At 40.7% G+C, this 20,891-nt stretch overlaps 1 protein-coding gene across 8 annotated transcripts in view; it reads left to right on the forward strand.

Moving 5' to 3' along the window:
* Positions 1-20,891, forward strand: part of LAMA2 (laminin subunit alpha 2) — a 900,941-nt gene that overhangs the window by 837,375 nt on the left and 42,675 nt on the right. For all 8 annotated transcript variants that reach the window (XM_060239150.1, XM_060239173.1, XM_060239164.1 and 5 more), the window contains 3 exons: positions 2,102-2,246; positions 3,650-3,788; positions 18,396-18,516. In XM_060239150.1, coding sequence (XP_060095133.1) covers positions 2,102-2,246; positions 3,650-3,788; positions 18,396-18,516 — 405 coding nt within the window. The remainder of the gene's footprint in view (positions 1-2,101; positions 2,247-3,649; positions 3,789-18,395; positions 18,517-20,891) is intronic.

A 20,891-nucleotide genomic window follows, 5' to 3' on the forward strand; every position in this document is an offset into this window, starting at 1 on the left:
AGCAGACTTCATCAGACAAAATGGGAATGACAAGCAGCAATTCTTAATATAAGTGGGCAGTGAGTTGGTATATGGAATTATGGGAATGTTTTTAGCAGATTAAAAGAATAGGGATCTCTGTTAAGAACATAAGAGAAGCCATGTTAGATCAGGTCAATGGCTCATCCAATCTAACACTCTGTGTCACACAGTGGCCAATATATGTGTGTATACACACACACATATATATACACACATACACACACACACTATGGCTAATAGCCACTGATGGACCTCTGCTCCATATTTTCATCCAGTCCCCTCTTAAAGCTGGCTATGCTTGTAGCCACCACCACCTCCTGTTGCAGTGAATTCCATACGTTAATCACCCTTTGGGTGAAGAAGTACTTCCTTTTATCCATTTTAACCTGACTGCTCAGCAATTTCATTGAATGCCCACGAGTTCTTGTATTGTGAGAAAGGGAGAAAAGTACTTCTTTCTCTACTTTCTCCATTACATGCATAATCTTATATGATCTTGTTTGTTAGTATTAGAACAAAGCAGGGCTGAAATAACACTGGAAGGTGATAAAAAGCAGACTGCTGTTGTAGGTGTGAAGTGCCATAAATCTAGGTAACATTCTGACTTGGTTAGTTTAAGTAGAGGGCATGGTTTCTCAAGAGGTTATAGCATCCATTATAGTTTGTCATTAGAAAAAAGGAAGACATTAAAATACAGTGGAGGATGGGTTAGTATATGCAATAAGACAAACAGCCAATATCCCCCATTTGAGTATGTCAATACAAAAAAATAAAAAAAACAAAAAACCCAAATATTCTGATACACTGTTCTAAAAGAGAAATAGTATAAGTTAGCCATTAGAAAAACAGGATGCATTAAAGTATAGTGGAAGGTGGCTTAGTATATGTAATGAGACAAACAGCCCGCATCCTTCATTTGAGCATGTCAGCACAAAAAAAACATTGTTCTGATACACTGTTCTAAAAGAGAAATACATTGGAACACTGTGGATGCACAGCTATACTCAGTGAGAATCGGTTTAGCATATGTAATGAGATAAAAAAACAATATCCCTGTTCAGTCCTGGAGAGGTGTTTGTTCCAAGTGTCATGATAATTTGTAATTCAGCAATTTCTCTCTCCATTCTGTTCTTGAAGTTCCTTTGCAGTAAAACAGCTACTTTGAGGTTTACCATGCGACAGTATTCTGCATGACTTTCTTATTGGCATATTTATAGCTAAATTGGAATTAAGGGGAAAAAACTATAAAAAACATAATAAGCCACATAACAATCTGTTTTTGAACATTTATAAAATAATTACATAGAATCAGAATTTGACTTATCGTGCCTTATTTATTATTAATAAAGAATAAATATGTGTGATACACGCACACAAATGCATACACTATATGAAGATATAGACCATTAACTTTTCCCATGCACAGGTGTAGAACCTCCAGTTGTCCAGACCCCTATGGGACCCAATGGAACACTGTTTCTTCTGTTCTCTTTATAAGAAAAGCCCTGCTGAATCAGAGCAGTGGTCCCTCTAGGTCAGCATCCTGTTTCACTCATTGGCCAGCCAGTTGCCTTGAAGGACCAACCAACAAAGCATAAGCATAGAAACAAAGGCCCTCCCTTGATGTTGCCTTCTAGCACTGGGTGTCAGAGGGTTACTGCCTCTGAATTTATACTTTACTTGAATATATATACTGTCTTTTCAAAGAGTATTAATTTGCAGCCTTGGACTGAAAATTATTTATTTATCAGGTCATATTTCTTATGTTAGCGGGATGTGCATTTCATGATTAATGGAAGCTGCTCTTGCTACACTATACCATGCCATTCACAATAGGTTAACTGCCTGATTGGAAATTAAAGAGCAACATCTTTCCATTTTAGTCAATGACCTTCATAGGAACTGAAGCTGCAGCTAATGAACCCTGCTGTGATGCCTTATTTGCATTACCTTGGCTTTTTTTTAAAAAAAATGTACATTGCCAGACAAAAAAAAGTTACCATCTCTGATTATTTGGCATTAGAAAAGTGAACCTGTCTTTCAATATCTAAATAACATTTCTAATGCTTCTCATTAACAGAAAGATTTCATGAGCATAGAGCTCAGTGATGGGCGCATTAAAGTCAGTTATGATCTAGGTTCAGGAACAGCTTCTGTTATCGGCAACCAGAACCACAATGATGGGAAATGGAAATCATTCACCTTGTCAAGAATTCTAAAACAAGGTGAGTTCCAGCAGTGATAACATCATAAATGTCCTAATTATCTTATCCAGCACAGCTAACTATCTAATCATGGGGAAGATGATGTACAAAATTGCAAGGTTTAGGAAGTTGTAAAAGAAAGTGATTTGGCAACTTCTTTTGCTTAAATTACGGATGACTTGGGTTAGCTGTAACTGATTGCAGTGTCAAACAGGTCTCTTATGATTTTCTTTTGAAAATGGAAGCTTAATTTTTCAGGCATAATTCTGCCTTACAGCTGTCTAAATTATACTGTGAAATGCATTGGAATGAAAAATGTTTTTTTCATGCAGTGCCCTGATATTGTTGAAAGTTCATAAAACAAACCTACACTATTTCTGTTAGGATGTAAATTGGTTTTGTACTTCATGAAAGCTTTCATATCTTGGATATCTCAAAGTGCTTTAAAAGGCAGTGAGTTAAATGCTAGTAGTGTAGTGCCTCTGTCTACAAATCCACAATAGGCCATTTTCGTAAGTGTCATCATTCTCCGGACAGCAAGGAAAAAAGGTTTCATGGAAATGACAATCATTTTTAATTTATGTGATTACTATTGTTGTTTCTGAATTCCACTGAAAATAAAACCTTAAAAAGGAAATATAGAGGGATCCAATGACGTGAAACTTTTTATGAGTAGAAGGAATTTTTTAAAAAATATAACTACTAAAATTTCTAATGGGGTGGGCTGCGTGTGTCCTGCATTTAAGATAAGGGGGAAAACAAATGACAATCTGAGCTTTTCAAAACAAGCAGATAATCACTCTGATCCCTAAAATCTGGATATTTTTTTCTGCACATGAAAAGAAATTTCCCCAGTCCTGGCTGAAACCAAACTCTGTTTTGGAGTCAGACTGCAATATTCTACAGCTGGTCAAACCTATCACATTTGTTTCCATGATCATGCTATTAATTGCAAAACAGTTTGCTGAGACAACCATTCTGATAACCTGTCCTTAATGTTATTCATTAAACTTCACTCTCAGACCTATCTAGACTGACTGATGCTTCTCTTTTGGGATTTATTGTATTTATTTAGACTTCTCGCATACACCTGTTCCAAAAACAAACAATCATGCACATACTTTTTCTTATCAACTTGAACTCAGGGAGTCACAGGAAACAGTGATTCAACACGAAAGGTTTTGACTTTTTTGACTATTGCTGTTGTCATCTTAGATTCTGCAGTTTCTCTTAGCAAGCATTTATACCAGCAGAATAGCCCTTGCTTGTGTTTTCTTCTATGAGTTCTTCATTTTCTTTTATTGAAAATATCCTTGTAAATTCTCTTGCTTGCTTGTTTCCTGGGACAACCAAATGAAATATAAATATTGGAAATGTACTCTTCAGGACAGATCTATATTAAACTTTCTTGTTTCCTTTCTTAGCAAACATATCCGTTGTAGACATAGACTCAAACCAGGAAGAGATCATATCAACAACTTCTACAGGGAAACACTTTGGCCTCAACTTGAAAGCCAATGAGCCAATATATTTTGGTGGATTGCCAACACTGAGAAATCTAAGGTAACTGTCGGTAATACATAAACAGCAATAGTTATAATATGAATTTAATAATTCTGTAAACTAGTATATTTGTTTTAGAAAGAACAAATTATTTTTGTATCTATACACAGGCTTTGAGACAATACTAGATATTGCTTTTGAAGAGACAAAAATATTGACCTGAACCAGCACTATCTTGCAGGCATGGTGTCCAAAAGAAATGTTGGGTCTTGTGGAAGTCAGCAAACACAGATGGTTCATACTATTTCCCATCTTATTTCCCTTCCAGCCTTGCTTTGCCCTGTCTGTTTTACCTTTCTTCCCTACCTTAGGCTCTTCTAAACTGCCTGGCATCATGAGCTATGGCCAACTCTGAACACAAACTAAAAGCAGGGTCCTTGGAATTCATTTTCATGTTCCTTAGGTCCCTACTCTGAATGCTGGATCTCATGTTCAGTAGGGAAAGGTATTCTAGCTAGGTATTGTTTCCCTAGTCCACTTATCTCATAATAATGTATGAGCTCCATAGCATTCATAGAGCTCTGCCATATGGAATGTCTTCTCCATTCATTTAAATGGAGAGAACTGACTCGCACGTTCATATCTTTGTGAATATTGATCAGATTCCTTCTTTGAAAAAAAAATGAAATGTACAATTATTGCACACCTCAATTGTTGCTGATAAGGGCTTATGACTAGAAAAGTATGACCATCACACTGTGAAACACCAACATTGCTTAGATTACCACACCTGCTTCTGTTTACATGTGATTGATGCTATGGATGTTGAAGAACAAACCATAATGAATTCCATTACTACGGTCCAGAGAACCATAAGAGGAGGGCTCCATCACACCATTCATCATCATGGGATATGCTTCCCCATAATGCAGTCCCATGCCATTGAGAAATTTACAGAAATTCAGCAACTCATGGGGAGACCAAATTGCACTGAGTCTTCCTGATCAGGTGACAAATCTCATATGATTGCTTCTGTCAATGAGGCTTCTTAGTTCACACACTTGTCTCAGTAGGATGGGTTTGTCATGTAGGGTAGTAGCTGAGGAATAGTAGCAACATGCATACTGTGTATGTGTAAGCATGTATGAATGACAGTGATCTTGCTAAGTTAACTAGTGAGATTTTGGGATTTTAATGACCTTCCTTTCAAATTGCATTTCTCCTATAATATATGACATCAACAAGACATTTTTTAGAACATGGAGAATTTCAAAAGTAGCTTCCTAAATAGCAGGAAAGGTTCTTGTTCAAATAAAAAAGTAATAACTTATTTTGTATCAAGGTCTGAATCAGATAATTATAATAATTTATTATATATTTTTATTTCCATTGTGTTCTATGTGAATGTTCTATACAGAAGCAGGGACTACAATATGGTAATTGTCCTACCATTTTAGTTAAAACATCGAATTATTGAAAACCTATAGAAACCGACACCCAATATTGCATTCCACAGTCTTATATCTTATAAGGGCCAGATCTTGCTTTTCCTATAAAAACAGAGAATGGGCAGCACAATTAGCAGTGAGGAAGCTTTGGATGGGAGAAGGGTTTTAATTCTGTTCTCACCATCTTTCCATTACAAACGTGGGTCTGGAAACTTTTAGGGGGGGGGAGCATTTGTAGGGAAACCAGCAAGTTGTATAATTCCTTGACTCATGCTCAACATTTCTTCACAGCAGTCATGTCTTTTGAAGCCTTCATTTGTTCAAGAGAAGCAATAGCCAAGATTTTTAGGCCCAAGGTTGAAGCAGAACATATAATCTGCTTCAATATTTTTTGCTAGAAGTCTAAATAAGATGATTTTTTTTTCATTTTCCTTTATTCTATATGAGGTCCATAATTCAAGTGAAGATTCCGTGGTAAATTTTATTATGTATAAAATATGTTCATTTGCTTTCAAGTCTTTACTAGTTGGGGAGAAGGTGAAGTGTTAGATTTAATAGGTCGTTTAACTCTTCTGGATAACTTTTTGGGAAATTTACAGACACATTACTTCTGTCAGAAAGTATAGGTACTGAATAACATTATCAGCCCTATTTAGCTGTAGCAGCTTCATCTATATGAAACAAACAGTCATCTTGTGCCCATGCAGTAACACACAAAGTGAGGAGCTACCAAAGTACTCCTGTTTAGTCCAACAGCTTGCTTATTTTTTGTAAGCTCTGAAAATGCCACTATTGCATTCTTTTTCATTTTCTTAGTTCTATCTTTAGATCATTACAAAACAGAATCAGTAGCACAAATTTAAAATGGCTAAGCTGTAGGCCATAAAATACTTGATTTTATCTAATGGAAAACACAAAAAAGAGTTTGATTGATTTATCAGAGCAAAGATCCATCAGTATTTTGTTTAATGTAGTAACCAGTTCACATGGAGGGGGTGTCATCAATAAGGACCTTTCCTTGTTGTCCTAGCCAATATTTTTTTCTCTGTATAAGAAGGTTCCATTTAGATGTCATGGGTGATAGGTCCTATCACCCATGAATCTGTAAAATCCTTTAAGCTATCTAAATGAGTATGCTCAGGGCTTTTTTTCCTGAGGGAATGCGGTGGAATGGAGTTCCAGAACCTCCTTGTGGAAACAAAATTCTCAAAAAATGTTCAAAAGTTCATAAGAGACACCTGTGTGTTTCTCTTTTATTTCCCTCTTGAGAGTCCTGACACCTCTTTTTCTAGAAAAAAAGCCTTGAGTACTTCTGTGGTAGTGAATTCTGTATTTCAGTTATGTATTATGTAGAAAAATTTTAACACTCCTTTACATATTGCCTGTCAACTCCAGTGGGTAAATAAATTCCAATATTATGGGAATTGAAAAACATCCTCCTTTTCATTGCTTATTATCGTTCAGTGTATTTTTACTTAGCCATCTTTTTCTGCACAATTTCAGCATTCCCTTACAAGATATTGCTGCAACACAGTGATATAGCCAATGAATACACATGCTACACATGAAGATGCAGTCCATGCACGAACAGTAATGTGCAATTACTTAATAGTTACTATACTTACTGTATGTTAGACAGTAGTTAATATTATTTCACCCAATAAAAATTACATCACAGATATCTACACTGGAAACTCCACTGCCTGATCTTCATGAAGTCAGTGAGCAAAAGTACCCACCAGCTGATAAAATCTACTGTTGCCACAGTACACTCTGAAATGCCATGCCATTTAGTAGAGGCTAGTGCCATGGAGCTGAGAAGGAGAGAAACCAAGCAGCATTCTTCCTTCACCAAAGTTCTTCTTCTGCCCCGTGCATGCTTCTTATTATCATTGGTCACTTCATGTATAAATGTAAATAAATGTATTTGCTAATTAAAAAAAATAAAATTACATTCCCATTATAATGCAGGTAAAAATTCTCTCAAGAGTAGTCACACCTCATGTCACTTCAGAGGCTGCCTTTGAGGCTCAGGTAGCTTCATAATCTTCCTGTAATACAACAGGAAAAGCTGCTTTGGTGGAGGGGGGGATAAGTAGCCCATCTGTTCAAGTGCATGAGTTTGTTGTTATGACTATGGTTGCCAACTCCAGGTTGGAAAATACCTGGAAATTTTAGGAGTGAAGCCTGAGGAAGGCAGCGCTTGGGGAGGAGGAAGACTTCAGTGGGACACGGTGCATAAGTCTATCCTCCAAAACAACCATTTTCTCCATTGTTGAATGAAAATAACCTGTAATCTCAGGAGCGCTCCAGCCACCACCTGGAAGTTGGCAGCCCTATGACCCTTTAGTATTTCTCCTTTCTCCCATTCAAAAAGAATTTACTGGATATTAATACCTTTTAATATTATATAAAACAGCTCTCAGTTGGTAGACCTGAACACTAAAAAAAGATTATAGACCTTTAAATGCATCAGAACAATCAACCTTGCTAACTAAAAGAGGATGCAAATACTTGTGACGAAGATCTGTATACATATTACAATAAAGAAGAATTTGAGTAACTGACTCCACACATGTTTGCTTACAGAATCTGACTGGGTAGGCTGTCTTGTTAAATCTGCCATAAAGAATGGCAGAGGGTGCCCCCATTCTCCATTATTTCCAATGGAAGGAAGGCATTTTAAAAGGAACATGGTTCATTTAAATGTGATAGCCAGAACTCCCTTCAGAGTTCAATTGTGCTTGTCACAACCCTTGTTCCTGGCTCCACACACACCCCCCCCAAAAAATCTCATCACTCCACCCCCAAAGTCCCCAGATATTCCCTGAGTCAGAGATGGCTACCCTATCTGATACTGTTGAACTAGGTTGGCCAAGCATCAGCACCAGCCTGCAGGCATGCAGGACAAGGAGCTGGGGAGGGATTAAAAAGTACAATAATTTAGCAACAAAGATGACTTCTTAAAAATGAAAAGGATTGGACAACCCTAATGAATGCTAGCCTAGGCTTTTGGGAGGCCACAGTTGTTTTGGGCTGAGGCACATGCTATTTACAGTTACCATGTGAGTTTGCAATGGAGGTGAGTAGTCAGGTGAATCCTCCATTATTTTCTGTCAGGTTTTGTGGATTTTTGCCATTTGTCTTCCTTGGGCAAATATCTCCCTTCTATTCAAAGCTATGCATAGACACAAATTTCACAAATAATCTTAGTACTCATAGGGTGATAACAGATAGGCATTTAGGGATGGATGGGAGGCATTCCAAATCGGGCTGGCTCAAAAAGCACCATCCCAAACCCTCCACACGCTCCCCCAGAAGCCATCCCCATCCCATTCACCGGGCGACAAAGGTGCAATCAGACAGCTGTGGCGCACCATTCCTGTAGCACAGTTTGTTTGTTTTTCCCATACATGTTTAGTGGCCATGTGTATGCACATGCAGTCACGCACATGTGTGCACATGCACTCTGAACAGGTTTTTCACACTGCCAGAGCACCTCACTTTTGCCCTTCTGCTTCCAGACACCAAGGAGATGACTGGCATGTGGCTCAAAAATTTGCTACCACTTCGAAAGTGGCAGGTTTTTGAGCCTCTCTCAGGATGCCAGAGGACAAGGTGAGAATGGGATCGGGACGGTGGCAGATGTTTGTGTCTGGAAGGATTTTTCTAGTTGATTTCGGAGGTGTCTTTGAGTCGGCCCATAGTGCCGGTCTGTAATCACCCATACAGTTCTTTCAGATGTACAGATAGCTTAATGTACATTATTCTGCTATCATCCATATGATAACTCTGTAAAGTAGATCAAGATTATTTGCTTATTGCAAACCAGATGCTAAGGCTAGGATTTAATGACTAAGGTCACTTCACAAGCAAACCTAAGCATATCTACTCACAAGTAAGCCCTATGCAATTCAGTGGGGCTTGCTCCCAGGAACGTGTGTTTAGGATTACAGCTATAATGCATTCATACAGTAGTTGAGATTCATAGCTCAGTGCTGAACTGGTTCTCAGCTAAGATATAGCATACATACAGAAATGTATAACAGAAAGCATATATTTGTATATATTCTTTATGATGGGCCATTGGAAACAGTCTGAAAAATCTGTGTCATTATATGAATGTGATTTGCTGTAAATAATTACATTATATAATTGTTTTTTTCTCTTTTTCTCTTTTAATTTTGATCATAGTATGAAATCAAGGTAAAAGATGTCCACTTTAAATCAATACTTGCATGCTCTATGCTTTGCATGGGTTAAGCGCAGCTTGCAACAGGTGGCAAAGCAGAAAGCAATTTATGTGTGTATTTGTTCAAGCTGTTGCTCTGGGGCTGTTCATTTGGCAACAGATCCTGCTGCAGCAAATCAAGCTACTCCTAAGTGCTTAGCACAGCCTTGCCGCACGCTGTGCGCACTCTTGCTGCAACAAACACTTTAGCTAGCATCTTTGCACAGCTGTTTACATCTTGCTGTGTTAGGTTTTTCTCTTTTCAATTAATTATATCAGGACCGGCTTGGTTAAAAGAAAAAAAAATCTAAGTAGAGGCTATATTTGAAAATTCAGTTGGAGTTTCTGCTCAGTATGGAGTAAATGAATGACCAAACATGTTCATAAATCTGTAAAACTGAGTGACAATCTCAAAGATGATTTATTTTGTTTAGAAAAACATCTGACTCTAACCTTTCTATTCAGCCTAGATGTACATCTCCTATAGGCATAGACAGGGATGGAATTCTAGCAGGAGCTCTTTTGCATAATAGGCCACACCCCCTGATATAGCCAATCCTCCAAGAGCTTCCAAGGATCTTTTTTGTGAGCTCTTGGAGCATTGGCTACATCAGCAATGTATGGCTTAATATGCAAAGGAACTCCTGCTAGAATTCCACCCCTGGGCATAGGTATTTCCTATGTATTGTATATTCTATCAGTCAAATGTAGGCCAGTCTGTGGATACCTAAATCTATAGGTCAGGCCCACAATGACAGAACACAGATTTTTCTCAAGACTTGGGGGACCCCCAAGGTTTGTAGAAAAATGTGAAAGCAATTAGAAAATGCATTGGTGGTTTAAATCCTCCCAATAACAAAAGTGTTGACTGTGCATGTGAGTCCACCTAGGCAGGGAGGGTAGGATAAAAATGGAATTAAATAATAAATAAAACCTATCAGCTACCTCCTCCAGACAGCAGCAGCAGTGATGATGGGAGTGGTGGTGGTGAGGGTGGCTAGGAAGTGACTGGAAGAGGGATAAGCTGTGATGGACCTGGCAATCATAGAGTTGGAAGGGACCTCCAGGGTCATCCAGTCCAACCCCCTGCACAATGCAGCATATTCACAAATACCTCCACACACACACACAGAGTGACCCATGCCTAGAAATGGCAAAAAAAAAAAGAATCTCCAGGATCCCTGACCAAACTGGCCTGGAGAAAATTTGCTTCCTGGCCCCAATGATCGATGGTATCGAATGTGCCGGTCTGGCGTGGGATGTTGGAAAGAGTTTGGCAATCTGGCTGGTGTACTGTCCGCCTAATGCACCAGCCAGCGCCTTACCATCCCTGATGGAGGCGGTGGCGGGCTGGGCGTTGGAGTACCCAGGGCTTATGGTCCTGGGTAACTTCAATGTCCATGCTGACGACGCGGCCTCCAATCAGGCAATGGATCTAGTGTCTTCCATGGCGACACTGGGACTCTCTCAATTTGTTACGACTCCTATGCATCAGGCAGGGCACATGTTAGATTTGGTCTTTGCGTCAGGGATTCGGGTGAACGATATTGCAGTGGAAGCGGTACCATGGTCGGATCACCTAGCCCTCAAGGCCCGTATGGAGACGCTGCCTCAACCCTGTATGGGTGGAGAGCCTATTTTGGCTCGCCCGCGGAGCCTGATGGACCCGGAATAGTTCCAAATGGCCCTATGGGATCCCTGGCCCCCTGGCGACTCCCTTGACGTCCTGGTTGAGGCCTGGCAAGATCGGCTATCCAGGGCGATCAATGAGATCGCATCCCAATGCCCTCTGCATCCTCGTGTGAGGCTGGCTCCATGGTATACCTTGGAGCCATGTCAGCTGGAACAAGGGCTCAGACGGCTAGAGAGGCAGTGGCGGCGCACTCGTGACAAAGCGACGAGAACATCCTATAGAACGTTTATGAGGTTTTATGAGATGGCAGTCAAGGCCACAAAGAAAGATTACTTTGCGGCCAGGATTGCGTCTGCAAATTTGCGCCTGGCACAATTGTTTAAGATAATTGGAAATTTAACTATACTGCCTCAAGGCAGACCAAATGTGAGAGAATTAGAAATAGGCTGTGAGGCTTTTGCAAAAATTTTTGCAGATAAGATCACGTCGCTCCGCCAGGACTTGCCCATCACATTGGATACAGTATATGAACGGGAGGCTCCGTGCCTATCTTCTGGTTTAGTTCTGGATCACTTCAACCCACTCAGCCTGGAGGAAGTCAACGGAATTCTCTCCTCTGCACGCCCAACATCTTGCGATCTGGACCCATGCCCCTCTTGGCTAATTAAATCTTGCCTGAGGGAGCTTAGATGTCTTTTACGGGACGTCATAAATAGATCCCTCCTGGAGGGGTGTTTTCCATGGTCCGCCCCCTTCTGAAAAAAAGTACAACAGATCCGGCTGAATTGGCAAACTACCAACCGGTCTCTAATTTACCGTTTTTAGGTAAAATTATCAAGAGGGCAGTGGCGTTGCAGGGATTTTTGGATGATGCTTCCATCCTAGACCCTTGCCAGTCCGGCTTTTGTCCAGGTCACGGGATGGAGACAGTGCTGGTCACCTTGGCGGATGACCTCCAGCGGCATCTGGACCGAGGCGGTGTGGCGGTGCTAATGCTATTAGATCTGTTGGCTGCGTTCGACACGGTCGACCATCAGCTACTGGCCCGCCGCCTCGCCTATGTAGGGATTAGGGGGTCGGCTTTACGATGGCTCTCCTCCTTCCTCGAGAGTCAGGGACAAAGGGTGGCAATCGGGGTTGAGCTGTCCCAGAGGCGCACACTAGATTGTGGGGTGTCTCAGGAAGCAGTTCTCTCACCGATGCTACTTAATATCTATATGCGCCCCCTTGCCCAGATTGCCCGGAGGCACAAGCTTGGGTGTCACCAATATGCAGATGACACCCAGCTCTATCTGCTAATGGATGGCTGGCCTGACTGTGTCCCAGGGAATTTGGACCTGGCACTGCAAGCCGTGGCAACTTGGCTAAGGCTGAGTGGGTTGAAGCTGAATCCGACGAAGACAGAAGTCCTTTGCGTGGGTTGGGGCACTTTGGGGAGGGAAATACCTCTCCCGGTTTTTGACGGTGTGCCGCTGAAAGCGGCGCACCGGGTCAAGAGCTTGGGAGTTCTACTGGAGCCTTCACTATCAATGGAGGCCCAGATAACAGCCACTGCTAAGTCAGCCTTTTTTCACCTAAGGCTGACAAGGCAGTTGGCCCCCTTCCTAGAGCATCAGCACCTAGCAACAGTGATTTATGCAATGGTCACCTCGAGATTGGATTACTGTAATGCCCTCTACATGGGGCTGCCTCTGTGCCGAACCCCGAAGCTGCAGCTAGTGCAGAACACGGCGGCTAGGCTGCTATTGGGGCTCTCGAAATGGGAGCACATACAGCCAGGGCTGCGTGGACTGCACTGGCTGTCAGTTATATACCGGATTCATTACAAAGTGCTGGTTATTACCTTTAAAGCTCAAATGGCCAAGGACCTGCCTACCTGAGGGACCGTCTTTCCCCATATGAACCCCAAAGAGCACTGAGGTCAGCAGGGAAGAACCAACTGACCATCCCCGGGCCGAAGGAGGCAAAACTACAGAGCACTCGCATGCGGACCTTCTCTATTGTAGCTCCACACCTATGGAACCAGCTCCCGGAAGAAGTGTGGGCCCTGCGGGACTTTGAACAGTTTCGCAGGGCCTGCAAGACCATCCTCTTTGGGATGGCCTTCGCCGATTAAAGGGAAAACAGAAGGACTTGCCTAAGTGATTTTCACCGTCTGCTGAAATAGCACCAGAATGTTAATTTTAGTAATTTTAGAATCTTAAATCGAACTGTTAAACTAGCTATTGTTTTTTAAAAATTTATTGTGTAATTTACTGTATTGATGCTGTTAGCCGTCCTGAGCCTGCTTCGGCGGGGAGGGCGGGATATAAATAAAAATGATTGATTGACAAAGTGGTGATCAGCATTTCCCTGGGCATGTAAGAAAGGGCCATGAGAACTAATCACTGATGCAACCCTTCCCAATGGAGGCTGGGGCCACACCAAGCCCAAAACCAGTGTGGGATGGTCGGGAACCATGACAGCCCCAGCAATGGCAGCAGTGTAGGGAGAGAGAAGCCACAGCTAGGCCCAGTGATGGAGGCTTGGAGCTACATCAGCCCCAATACTGATGAGGATATAATATAATAACTGCCTTTGATGAGTCTTTTCACTTCATCCACCATTCTGTTTCCAGCAGAGGCCAGAAAAATATTCCTGGGTGCTCAAAAGCAGGGCATGGACAAATAGCCTGGCTTATTTTTTGTATCTAGTATCTGCAATTCAAGTGTGTATTCCCTCTGGATTACACAGAGCTAGTCGCTGTTGATATATAATTTGTGTTGGTATATTTGGATGCTGAAAGCCTAGGTCTACAGGGCTGACTTGGTTCCAATTTTTTTTTTAAAAAAGAAAATATTAACTCCTGTATTGTGGCCATTGCTTTCAGTAATAAGACTTTAAAATTATTTCCTGGGTTTATATAAAATTAAATCTAGACTTTAATATTGTGGCTCTTTTAACATAAGAGGAAACTAAGAATTTTAGGGATTATTTTTAGAAATCCTGGAATATGGTGTTTATGTTACTGATGATTTTTACAATAAAGTGAAGGCTTTCATATTGGTTGCTAAGACGGATATTGATGGATGGAAATGTCTTAAATGGCACTGGAAGATCAAGTTTGTGTTTGAAGCTCAGTTTACAAATTATGCAATTATATTATGAACAATTTTAGAGGGGTATGTGTGTGTGTGTGTAAAAGCAGTATTTAGCCATTTTCCCTCAAGTGATTTCTCAATTCAAATTCTGCTTTTCCATCCATTCTATGTGATATGGGATACCTATATATTTTTCCTAATATAATGTGAGTTATATCTTTCCTACCATGGATGAAAAAGCAACTTGGGGACCCCAGCTTTGGAACGAATTGAGCACCTATTTTCCTGCTCTCTTCTGCTCAAACATGGTCCACCCAAGGTTGCTTTAGAATAAAGAATCCAGGAACTCTGCTTAGTTTGAGGAATGAAGCTCCAAGAGATAATCTTTGGTGAGGCGGATTATTTCCAATGAATTTCAGGGTGGTGAGGCTTTCTTCTTCTTTTGCTAGTATAAACTATGCAGTATTTGCAGCTTTTGTAATAGATATGCTATGCTTTGCTGGGATGGCTATAATGCAAAACAAAAAAGCTTAACAACAACCAAATAAATTATTGGTGTATACCTGGATTGTCAATAAACCATAGCAAACAGCCATTTTGCAATTAAGATTGTACATATATTTGAATTATGGGTGCTTGTTTTCCCTTCTAAACTCACAATTTCATTTATTTCTTCCTGCACATTCTTACTTGGTAAACTGGCCAAGTTGTATCTGTATCTGCAGATAATGCTGGTCTCTGTATCCTGTCACTGCAGTAACATGAATTTGAGTAACATGAAACTACAACGCTGATTCTTCAGGAAGACTGTTGGGGGTGGGGTTACTTTTATAAAGTAGTTATCCTATGCCAGAGAGGTGGGGAATTAATATAATAACCCTTCTAACAAAATTGGGTCTAGTTTGATACAAAAGTAGACATGACTATAGGTTCCTATGCAGAACACTCCTGGCAGAGTTTTCCTGGAAGAACACTTAGACTGTATACGCAAATTAAGACTATACATGTTCAAGCCCTTAAACCCGGTACACATGGAGAGTCAATCAGCTGATCTTTATTAAGGCCCACAAGCTATACAAAAACAGAACAAAAATGTTAATTAATTACTTAAATTAATGTCTCTACATATGTTCTTCATCCTTCTACATCAGACAATGAAAAGGGCCAAGTTATCAAAGAAAGTACACCTTATCTCAGTCCATGTTTTCACTCCAGAGAACAAAGGCTTAGCTATTTGCAGGGCTTTTTTTGAGCAGGAATGCACAGGAATGCAGTTCCAGCTGGCTTGGTGTCAGGGGGTGTGGCCTAATATGCAAATAAGGTTCTGCTGGACTTTTTCTACCAAAATGCCCTATGTGAAATAATGGTGACATCACGGAATGTGGCCTAATATTCAAATGAGTTCCTGCTGGCTTTTTCTACAAAGAAAGCCTTGGCTATTTGTACAATGTTTCTGTAGTTGACTCCAGCTAATACTATTTTAGGAATCTTATGCTCAGAGAACAATTTTTTTAAAAAATCAATGAAAATAGGTTCCAGTAAATCCAAACTTTCTTGATTATAAAACCTACAATGAAACAATATATGCAGGAATGATTCAATCAAATTATCAGAGCACGGAGAGCCACCAATTTTCAACAGACTTTTTTTTTTGTCTTGTAAAATTGCAGATTTACTTGCTGAAATGTTCTAGAAAATAAAGAGTTATTAACAAAACGTGTGTAAAATAAGCTTTGCTCTCATGCTAGATGAATGATTCTCCTGCTAAAAAAGAACTATTTTTATTGGAAAAATCCAAAAGGCAGAAGAATAGATATGATCTGTACCTGCCAACTGAGAACAATATGGTAACAGTCTAGAAATAGAAGAAAGTCTAAGAAATATATATTCACAAGTGTGTTTCTGCAAGATTTGTGCAGGGAGAAATCCTATCATCCTCCTCCCCGCCCCCGCCCCCACTGCTGGGCTAGCTGTTTCCAGACAGCTTGCCACTCTCCTCTTCTTCCTTACCAAAAGACCCTTGTGGGAAAATTTTGCTTAAATGTCCACCACCTTCCCTGGCTCCATCCCCTCCCTACCCATCCTGCCTACCCCTCCCTACCTACCCTGCCTCCTTACCTACCCATCCACTTCCAGACCCACTGCCTTGACTGTGGGTTGAAGGGTGGAGGCAGCTTCTATCCACCTCCATTGCTGCCACATGTGTGGCAATTTCCACAGTGGAGGAGCAGCAGAGGTTTTGCTTTGACCATTTTCAGTGCTCCTGCTTTAGCTGCAATTGCAGTAATGGTGGTAAAAAGGTAAAGCACCAATCATTTTCGACTCTGGGGTGATGTTGCTTTCACAAGGTTTTCACAGCAGACTTTTTACGGGGTGGTTTGCCATTGCCTTCCCGTGGCATCTACACTTTCCCCTCAACAAACTGGGTACTCATTTTACTGACCTCAGAAGGATGGAAGGCTGAGTCAATAGTGGAAGTTCTAGCCTACCTCCAGAGTTAGCATCTTAATATCAGTGACAGCATCAGCAGAGGGGAGGGGGGAAGGCAGCTGAAGCTCCAACACACCTCCAATGCTGCCGCTTTAGTGCCTTTTTGGGTGGCAGGACAGCAGAGGCTCCATCCCAGCACCTGCCTTATTGCTGATGGTAGCAGTGAGAGGACAGTGGAGGCTCCTGCCTGCCTCAGCACTGCCATCTTAACACTGTTTTCTGCAGTGAGGTGGTGGCTTCCCCTCATTCTTGCACAGCCACTAGCATGCCTCTAATGAAGGCTCATCAGCACTGGACAGAAGAGGAGAAAGCTGCTCCCATGAGACAGTCATCTACACAGGACTTTTTTTGTAGCAGGAACTCCTTTGCATATTGGGCCACACACCCCTGATGTAGCCAATCCTCCAAGAGCTTACAGGGTTCTTGGTACAGGGCTTACTGTAAGCGCCCTGTACCAAGGAGGATTGGCTGCATCAGGGGTATGTGGCTTATTATACAAAGGAGTTCCTGCTACAAAAAAAGCCCTGCATCTGCATGTTCTATGTTTTGGGGATGGATATTCTGCACCCTCTTTTTAAGGTTTCAAATTTTTTTGCAAACCTGGGCAGGGGCAGGGTAAACTTTGGATAAAAAATCTGCCATATGTCAGCATGGCCCTGATTTGTGGATTCAAGTATCTGCAGGTAGGGATATGTTGAGAACTAGATATATCAATATTTGTGACTTGTTAGCCAATACCTATCCTAACAATGCATTATAAAGTGAAGTATGACAGTTGCAATTTTTCAGAAAATGTTCAGTTCTCCCTGAAGTGTCATCAAGCTGATATTTTAAAAGTAGGAAAGAACACATTGTATTTTTCAGTGTTTTCTTGAAATGCCCAGTGTGGAACAAGCTTGGGATGTCAGGCATATAAAAGGAAACATATGAGTCTGTAGGAACAAACAGCTTACGTGTGATGATTTAGGGGAAGTTAAAAATATATTCTAATACTTTATGGATCACCACTGTAAAGATGGTTGGTTCCACTAGCTCATATGTTGCTTCCTCCATGCATCACTAGGGCTAGGACCATTTATCTTGGGCATCTTTGTACATATGAACTGGGTCATCATCTTCTCTTGATATGATTTATAGCCTATATCTTTTTACTCTGCTTAATAGCACCATCATCTGCTTCATAGTTCAAATGGTTAAGAGCAGTACGAAAATAAAAGTACATGAAAGTTCTTTTCTGGCATAAGATGGAAAACGGAGTTTACACACAAGGCCCCAATCCAGAGGAAACTAAGGCAGGCATAAGTTTAGACTGCAGGGGGATGCAGCTAAATCTTCTTCATTTGAAACTTTTGAATTACACACAACTTGTTTTAAGCATATCCTCCACGTGATTATGTGGTATGTGACTCTGCAGTACAATGTTTGAGTTCACTGCACCAAACACAGCTTCCCAAAGATCATTTTTGCAAGTGTGGGATCTAGAAGAACAGACTATGCTCCTTTACTCACATGAATCACTGCCAAAAAGATGTACAGTTTTGAAGCTATGTTAGTTCATCTGTTTTTACTGTGACTGTTGGTCTTAGTATTTCCATTAAAATCAGTGGGATTTTAAGAGCTAGTCACAACTAATTTATCCCATTAGTTTTAATGGAATGTACGGTAACTGTGACTAATTTGCTCTGGATAAGGAAACAGTTTTAGCATTTTTGTGACTGTATACGTAAAGTTGTGCTCATTAAAGTTTACCTTGAGAATAAATCTGCTTTGATTTTATGTTTTCAGGCCTGAAGTAAATTTAAAGAAATACTCGGGCTGCCTCAAAGATATTGAAATTTCCCGGACCCCGTACAATCTTTTAAGCAGTCCTGACTATGTTGGCATTACCAAAGGATGTACCCTAGAGGTTTGTTTGACTCTTTTAAAAAAAATGATTCTTCAATGACCTAAGAATTATTCTATATTGTATGAACAAAAGACTAGTGTACAATACAGGGTGAATACACTCACAACAAAGGAAAAGCTAACAGTATGATGTATATTATCTCTCTCCCCAGAAAGCCCAGTTGATCCACTTTCATCATATTGTAAAATACTACTGCTTATTATTACAACTCAACTTTTAAATTCAGTTTTTATTAATTTTCAGTTTTTATTTGATGTTTAGTTTTTATTCAACTTTTAAAATTATAGTTATGGTCATTGCACATTATGTTATCCTTATGCCAAACTGTTTTTCCGTGGTGACTCACTTCACCTCATTATGGTTATCAAAGCTTGGCCTATAATCCCATATAGATAGTTTCCATATCAGGTAGATTGGTTTTTCCAGGACCGTGTGTTCATGGTGGCAAGGAAAGTATTTGTGTTTGGGAGCATCAGCATGGTAAATCATAATAGAGATTGTGATTAAGAAATTGATGTTCCCATGATGTAGCGGCTTGTGAGGAGGATGTAAAACAAACTGGATTTAGCAACTTCATGAGGCAGATGGAGTCCTCCGAGCAATTTGATTGAATGCAGTGAGATGCTGCTGATAGGTATGGATCTTCCCTATGTTCCCTCCTACAGCAGTCTGACTATAGGAAGTCTATACTGGGGGTCAGAAAACCTGCATGAAATAATAACCATGCTGGTCAGGAGGTTGCAGCGGAGAAGGGAAGGGGGAAAATCATCTTTTTCTCCTTTTCCATCATAGCAGCTCCACTGACAGATGAGAGAAGAGAGAGTGATTACTTGCCCTTTGCTCTTCCCATTATAGACTTTTCATCCAAGCAACTGTCCTGTGACTCCAGGAATATACTTTTCCAGGGTCAGAAAGGACTACTGGAGTAGAGGGAATTTGGGAAGGATCCTTGATCCTTGCATCACCACATGCAACCCATTGTTCTAACACAAGACCTATTCATTTTAGTGGGTTGCCCAAAAGCATTGACAGATTGTATTTTTGAAGGATTCCTAAATATCATTTGAAATTGTGGATGCATTTGTAGTGACTGTGCGTAAGCAGGCACACTTAAAAATGGGCATTCGTTATTTAGTGAAATATAATATCTGCACTCTAATATCAGCCAGTGTGGAAAACAGTAGAGCCATGTCTTATTTGTAAGTTGGGCTCAGCAGACAAACTGAAATACTTACCAGAAGATAAAACAATGTCAAATAATGTGTGAGTTGATTAGTGATACAGTATACACAAACCACTGTGCAGGGGAATGTATGATGTTGATTTTAAGGCTAATTCCTATTCAGAATTTGTATCATCCCTCTTTCCAGCATTTGGTCCATCCATAAAGCATCTCACACATAAGCGAGCATGGAGGAGTTATTATACGTGAGCAGGGAGGAACTGTGACAAAGGAGAGATTTAATTTTGTTAAAATGAGTCAGTGAGTGACACAATTGAGTTAGAAGAGACTTTAAAATTCTGGAATACTTTACTGACAGCCCCATGACATCTTTGAATCATGAAATAGTATCTACCGGTCACTTCCATCACCAGTAACTGTGAGGGAAGACTTTAGTGTAGGAAGAAGAAGAAGACTGTAGATTTATACCACACCCTTCTCTCTGAATCAGATTGGCTTACAATCTCCTATATCTTCTCCCCCCACAACAGACACCCTGTGAGATGGGTGGGGCTGAGAGGGCTCCACAGCAGATGCCCTTTCAAGGACAATTCCTGCGATAGCTATGGCTAACCCAAGGCCATTCCAGCAGCTGGAAGTGGAGGAGTGGGGAATCAAACACAGTTCTCCCAGATAAGAGTTCGCACACTTAACCACTACACCAAACTGGGAATTTAGACAGTGTAATCCGAACTTGCTCTTAGTGTTAGTCCATGTAGGTTAATCTCCTGAAAGCAGTCATATGAGAAAGTATTGTCACCTTATGCTTTTCAGGCACAGAGGTGACTTGTAGGACATATTCCATGATAGTGGTTGCCAGGTTATAAACTAGAGATCTATGATTAGCTTTAAACTCTCTATTGCAGCCATGGCTTCTGACTAATCCCACCAGTCATGGCATCTGTCCTTCCTCCACCTGCTGTGCAGCATGCCTGAAATCCTGCTTATTTAAGCTGATAAAAGGGGAAGCTTCCATATAATATGATGTGGAAAGTTTGTTACAATTTAACAACTGGGTGTGTGCAAAGTGCCAATTTATGGCAATCCCATATGGTTTTCAAGGCAAGTGAGTAAGCATAGGTGATTTGCCATTGCCTTTCTCTGCAAAGACTTCCTTGGTAGTCTCCCATCCCAGTACCGACCCAGCCATACT

This window comes from Heteronotia binoei, chromosome 1, assembly GCF_032191835.1.
Source record: "Heteronotia binoei isolate CCM8104 ecotype False Entrance Well chromosome 1, APGP_CSIRO_Hbin_v1, whole genome shotgun sequence".
Taxonomy (NCBI): domain Eukaryota; kingdom Metazoa; phylum Chordata; class Lepidosauria; order Squamata; family Gekkonidae; genus Heteronotia; species Heteronotia binoei.